The following is a 6,990-nucleotide window of genomic DNA, read 5'->3' as shown; positions in this document are numbered from 1 at the left end:
AGAATATTCAAAGACTCGTTAAATTTTCAACTAAGAAGAATAATTTTCTACTAAAAGACGAGTTTTCAACTAAATTCATAATTTATTAACGAAATAGTTGAAATTAACCTAATAGTTAAATTTTTATTTGAAAAAATTATTAAAAATTTAAAAAAAAAAACAATTTTCAACAAAATAGTTAAATTTTAAATTAAAGTGATTAATTTTCAACTAAAATTATGGAATATTCAAATCGATTAGTTATATTTTCAACTAAGAAGAATAATTTGCTACTCAAAAAGACGAGTTCATCATTTTTTAACGAAATAGTTGAATTTTTAACTGAAAAATACCAATTTTCAACCAAATAGTTGAATTTAAAACTAAAAAAGATCCGTTTTTAATAATCAATGGAAGTTAAATTTTTATTTAAAAAATATTAATTAAAAAAAAATTTCAACAAAATTGTTAAATTATCAATTAAAGTGATGAACTTTCAACTAAAATTATGGAATATTCAAATCGACTAGTTAAACTTTCAACTAAGAAGAATAATTTTCTACTAAAAGACGATTTTTCAAATAAATTCATAATTTTTTCACAAAATAGTTGAATTTTTAACTGAAAAGGACAATTTCTCAACCAAACAGTTGAAATTAACCAAACCGTTGAATTTTTATTTGAAAAAATTATTTTAAAAACAACAATTTTCAACAGAATAGTTAAATTTTCAATTAAAGTGATGATTTTTAAACTAAAATAATGGAATATTCAAATCGATTAGTTAATCTTTCAACTAAGAATAATAATTTTCTACTAAAAAAGACGAGTTTTCCAACTAAATTCATAATTTTTTAACGAAATAGTTGAATTTTTAACTGAAAAATACAACTTTTCAACCAAATAGTTGAATTTAAAACTAAAAAAGATCCACTTTTAATAATCAATGAAAGTTAAATTTTTATTAAAAAAAAAAACAACAACAACAATTTTCAACAAATTAGTTGAATTTTCAATTAGAAGGATGAATTTTCAACTTAAATTATGGAATATTCAACTGCATTAGTTAAATTCTCAACAAAGAAGAATGAGTTTCTACCGAAAAAGAAGATTTGTCAACAAAATACAACATTTTTTAACGAAATAGTTGAATTTTCAACTAAAAAGGTGAACTTTCAAATAAAAAATATAAATTTTAAATAAAAAATATAAATTTTAAATAAAAAATAGAATAGTTCTAATTTTTTTTAATAGTTACATTTTCAAACAAAACGATGAATTTTCAACAAGGAAAATTAATTTCTACGAACAAGATGATTTTCCAACTAAAAAATATAATTTTTCAACAAATAAAGTGAATAATTAAATTTATGTTTAAAAAAGTAATTTGAAGCTAGAAATAAATATTCAATAAAAAAGTTCCGTTCTTAACCAAATAAATGAATTTTCAATTAGAAGGATGAACCTTTAAAAAGCAGTTTTTAACAAAAGGGTTTAACTTTTAAACAAGTAATAAAATTTTAATTTAAAAAAGATGTATTTTGAACGAAAAATATAGTGGCTAGTATTTCAATCGAAAAAGATTTTAATTTAAAAAAAAAAAAAAATACGACTTTTCAACATTAATTGAATTTTTAACTATGAACAACTTTTCGATCAAGAGAGAGAAAATGTAGCAAAAAAACTGGTGTTTTCAATTAAAAATGACAAATATTTAACCACAAACAGAAGTTAAATTTTCAGTTAAAATTATTAGTTTGAAACAGAAAAAACGGATTTTCAACAAAATAGTCCAATACAGAAATATAAAATGTTCACTGAATTTTATATTGTAATTAAAAAAAAAAAAAAAAAAATCCTGTCATTTTCCAGGTTCATAAATATTTCCTGACAATCCCCAGGTTTTCCAGGTACGGTAGACACCCTGCATATAATAAACTCTTACAAAACAAAACAATATTTAAAATACATAAACAAATTTTAATTTCCAAATACTGACCTTGATTGAGATCACAAAGTGTCCTCCATTTTTCAGAAAGTATTGAGCGTTCAGAGCTACTATTCTGGCTTGATCTGGTTGTGCAACATCGGCAAATATCGTGTCAACCATACCAATGAGCATTCTGTACTTGTGAGGATGTCTCGCGTCTTCGATAATGGGAATGATATTTGTCCTCTTTTTTGCTACGTTTATTAAATCTCTACCCGATCTGTGGGAGAACTCGACTGCATAAACTAATCCCTCCTGTAAGTAAATTAAAGAGTTGGGTCAAACAAAGCAAACTTTAACTGTAATCAGAATATTATTTCAAGTTAAATGAGTGTGCACATCGCTTTTCACGAGAGACAAAACTGCCTCACACGTTGTCATTTTGTACAGAGTTGATTTTGCATAACTTCGACACCAAGTCAACAAAATTACACTAACCTGGCTCTAATGTATGCACAATATTTAAGTAATTATAAATATTTTTCGTAAACTTACAGGACCGACGACATCCGCAACGTGTGATACTGTAGTTCCAGAAGCTGCTCCAAGGTACAAAACTTTGCTTCCAGGTGGCATGTGTATTTGATCAACACCACCGAGAATGGCAGCGGCCAGTTTTGATCTGAAGGGATTCCAGACTCTGTATTCAATTTTTTCGCCATTTTCAACCTGAAAAAAAAAAAATATCATTTATTGCATTCCTTTCTTCCTAATAGTTGCCTATTCTCCGAGATAGAGATCATTTTACATTTTTAATTCCGTGAATTTACTGTAGTCTCACCTCGACACTTATTCTCTTTTCGCCGTAAACTTCGGAACCAGGAACCAAATTAAGAGTAACGAGCGCGTCCTCTTTTCCTCTTGCAATAAAGACACCTTCATGACGATGGGGCTCTATAACGACGGTTTTTCCACCTTTAAAGCCTCCTCCTCCTCTACCTCCTCTACCGCCACCACCCCCACCACGTCCGCCAAAACCTCCACGACCACGAGGTGTGCCACCACCACCTCCACGGCCACCAAATCCTCCACGACCTCCACCTAGTTAGAAAATTTTAATTGAAAGAAAAGTGGAGAAGGTGAAGAAGAAAAATACTGGAAACATACTTCGCAGCCCAAAATGCTCTCAAAGCAGGTGGAATAGGGTGATTTTTCACGAAAATAAGAGAAAATTTTTATTTTAAATCAAGTTACTGTACAAATAAATACAATATTGAATTCAATATGAAATTTTTAAGTCGAATCTTCAAGTTAAAAAGACGGATTTCAGATAGGCCATTGAATTATCACCCTGAAAAGTTGAATTTTTAACAAATAGAATGTTTTCAACCAAAATAAAGCTTTAACCAAATAATTAAATTTTAAAAAAATAGCAATTTTATTAACCAAAGAGTGGTATTTACAACCAAATAGTTGGACTTTCAATCAAACGACACAAATTTCCAACAAGATAGATAAGATTTTAAACAAACATTTAAATTTTCTTGCAAAGAAGACGATCTGTTTTAGAAAAAAGTTAGTTTTTTATCAAAAAAGTTAAGGTTCAACCAATTAGAATTAATTTTCAACTAAAAAATATGTGTTTTCTATAAAAAAAAGAGGAATTTTGAATTTAAAAAAAAATCAATTTTCTATCCAAAAAGACGAGTTTTCAGCAAAATAGTTTAACTTTCTACTAGAAAACATGATTTCTTGACGAAATAGTTGAATTTTAAACAAAATTAATTATCCACAGAGCAGTAACATTTACAACCTGCCAGATGAACTTTCAAGGAAAAGAGACGCATTTTCAACAAAATAGTTAAATCCTGAACCAAACAGTTGATTTTTCGACCTACAAAGATGAATTTTCAACCAAATGGTAAACATTTCAAACTAAAAATATTGAACTTAAACAAAAAGTTACATTTTCCACCAACTAGTTGACCTTTCAAGCAATAGGGACGAATCTTCAACAAAATAGTTAAATCCTTAACCAAATAGTTGATTTTTCAAACTACAAAGATGAATTTCCACCAAATGATCGAAATTTCAAACTGAAAATATTAAACTTCAACCAAAAAGTTACATTTTCAAACAAATAGTTGAACTTTTAATAAATGGAAACAAATTTTCAATAAAATAGTTGAATTTTTAACTAAACGGTTGAATTTCTAGTAGAAAAAAAACAAACGATTTTTCAACAAAATGGTTAAGAATAAACTTTAATCAAGAACTCTTGCCTTATTAACTAAATAGCCTAATCTCCAGCCAAAAGGACACATTTTTTCTAAGGCAGTAGAATTTTATATAAACAAAAGTGACTTTTCAAGAAAATAGTTGAATTGTTAAATAATCAGTTACATTTACAACCAAATAGTTGAATTTTCAACAAAAAAAGATATTTTTTCAACTGAATGGTCCAAATTTGAAACAAAAAATATTTTACTTCGACCAAAAACAGTTACATTTTCAACCAAATAGTTGAATATTCAAGCCAAGTCGAAATTTTTAGATGAAAGTTGAATTTTCAATAAAAAAAAGTTTAATTATCAACGAAACATGAATTCGATGACATTTAAATCCGAAAATATGAATTTTTAACTAAATATTTTTATTTTTATACCAAAATAATAGAATTAAAAAAAAAAAACAGCTGAATTTTCCAGCACAAAAATATTCTACAAATCTGTTGAATTTTAAATTAGAAAATATAAAATGTAGGGTTAGATTTTTTCTATTTTAAAAAGTCCAATGTTCCAAATGTGTTGAAATGCGGATTCAAAATTCAAACTAGCAATACTTTTCAATTAAAAAGAATTAACTTTCAAAATAGTGGAATAGGGCATATTAGATGCGAAAATTTGCGATATTAATTTCAAGTTGTTTTTATTTAAGAGAATTTAACGGAAAACGTGAATTTTCATAAATGAAAAAGAAAAATCGTTGCAGAAAATAGGGATAACATGCCGGAATTTCCTCGCCCTTCCTTATACCGACTTTAGAACTCACCTCCACGACCACCGCCTCGTCCTCTGCCTCCTCGATCTCCACCACGGCCACCTCCGAAACCTCCACGGCCACCTCCTCTAAAACCGCCGCCGCCACCGCCGGCTGGTGAAAAGCCTGCAAAGATAAAAAATACATTTATTAAAAATAATGATCCATTTTATAGAAATGATCAATTTGCAACAATGTTTAGATTTATGAATGCTTAAAAATAAAATAAAAACCGTCCAGTAGATCCAAAATTCACACCAAAAAAAAGTTATAAACAAAGAGCAATAAAATAGCCTGCCTTTATTTAATAAAACTATATCTGGGAGAAATTAAGTGTGCACATCACTTTTCACATAAGAAAATAAAATCTTACATGTTGTCGCTTTGTCCTTAAATATTAATCTTGCATAACTTCGACACCAAATCAGTAAAATTGAATTAATCTGGCTCTAATGTATGCTTATATTATGGAAGTCCTTTTTGTCACAGTTACAGGGTACTTTTTTCGCGCGCAAAGGGTAAACAATTCAGGATCAATTCGTAAGACTTCAGAACAATTTAAGAAGTTAAATTCCAAAGAATTAAAATTTAAAAAAAAATTCGATTTATTTCCGGAAAATTTGAGTGAATTTAGAGGAATTGAATGTAAATGAGAAGAATTCGATGAAATTCATTCATTTCAGTACGTTTGATAGGACTAAGAAAATTCAAGGGAATTAAAGACAATTTGCTAAAATGCCTAAGAAATCAAAATGAGGTTAAAAAACTTTAAAATAAATTTAATAAAAACTTTAACAATTTTTTTTTTAATCTATTACAAATAATATTTTAAAATCTCTCAAAATCTACGAAATCGTTAAAAAATTAAAATCGTTAAAAACACTGCAATCAGCAGAAATCTTATAAAACCCCTTTGAATCTTTTAAAATATTTTTAAAACTTTTGGGTTTTGTAAAATCGTTCCCCATTTTCCGAAATTCTAAGAAATCCTTCACAATCACATGCAAATTTTTCAATTTCCTTCAAATTATTAAAATCCTCGGAAATCCCTTGAATTGGTTTAAATCTTTTAAAATATCCTAAAATATATTGGACTTTAAAACATCTTTAAACTAACGAAAAAATAAAAAGTTCTGGCAATTTTTTTAAACTTCCTAAAATATTTTACCTTTTTAAGCTTTTGAAAATGCCTGGAAACCTTTAACAAAGTCGTATATTTTCAAATCCTTTGAAATCTAATTAAATTATTGAGATCAATTAAAAAATTTCTTTGTAACTTTTCAAATAACCTAAAATTTTCAATTCCTTTAAAACCTTTTTAAATCTCTTACAAATTTTTAAATCTTTTGAAAATGCAAATAAAATGGAAAAAATACATTAAAATATTTCAAATCCTTTGATGTAATGATTCTCAGGATCAATTAAATAAAATCTTTTAATAAGTAAAAAAATCCACTGACTTAAGTAAATTTAGAAGAGTTCAAGAGAATTAGAAAAATTGAAAAGAATTATAAACAATTAAAAGGAATTCGGTATAAATTAATAATGCAGTTGAATTCTAGAAACTAATTTCAAAACTCTTTAAATCTTTGTAACCATATAAAACACATCACTTCTCTTGAATAAATGATTTAAAATCCACTAAAATCTTATTAAAACCCGTGAAATTCTATGAAATCTGGTGATATTTTTTTACATCCTGTAAAATTGATTAACATTTCATGAGAACTTAAAAAAAAACCCCCTTAAAATCATTGAAATTGTCGGAAACCTTAAATAGTTCTATATCGTCCGAAATTCATGTGCTTGAAGTGCTCAACGTTCTAACGAACGAATTTATTTACTGATGACTTTGTATACTATAAAAAGGGCTTAAATGTCTGTTCATTTATATTGAAAATAATATATTTACTAAAATATTTTAAACGCTTTAAAATATCTTCAAATTAAGGGCATGTGACACAGCTAAATACCTATATTACCGACCTCACTTTTTCCGTTCACTGAATGTTTTTTTGAACCTAAGAACTTTTTTTGTAAAT

The 6,990-nt window shown here is 27.2% G+C and overlaps 1 protein-coding gene across 1 annotated transcript in view; it reads right to left on the bottom strand.

Annotated features, from left to right (window-relative positions):
* The window catches only part of LOC117170121 (rRNA 2'-O-methyltransferase fibrillarin), a 12,260-nt gene that overhangs the window by 2,012 nt on the left and 3,258 nt on the right, over positions 1–6,990 (bottom strand). The window contains exons 2-5 of the mRNA XM_033356661.1: positions 4,961–5,074; positions 2,751–3,010; positions 2,465–2,638; positions 1,979–2,224 (exon numbers count right to left, since the gene is read on the bottom strand). Coding sequence (XP_033212552.1) covers positions 1,979–2,224; positions 2,465–2,638; positions 2,751–3,010; positions 4,961–5,074 — 794 coding nt within the window. The remainder of the gene's footprint in view (positions 1–1,978; positions 2,225–2,464; positions 2,639–2,750; positions 3,011–4,960; positions 5,075–6,990) is intronic.

This window comes from Belonocnema kinseyi, chromosome 3, assembly GCF_010883055.1.
Source record: "Belonocnema kinseyi isolate 2016_QV_RU_SX_M_011 chromosome 3, B_treatae_v1, whole genome shotgun sequence".
In the NCBI taxonomy this organism is placed as follows: domain Eukaryota; kingdom Metazoa; phylum Arthropoda; class Insecta; order Hymenoptera; family Cynipidae; genus Belonocnema; species Belonocnema kinseyi.
This window is presented reverse-complemented; position numbering and strand designations above follow the sequence as displayed.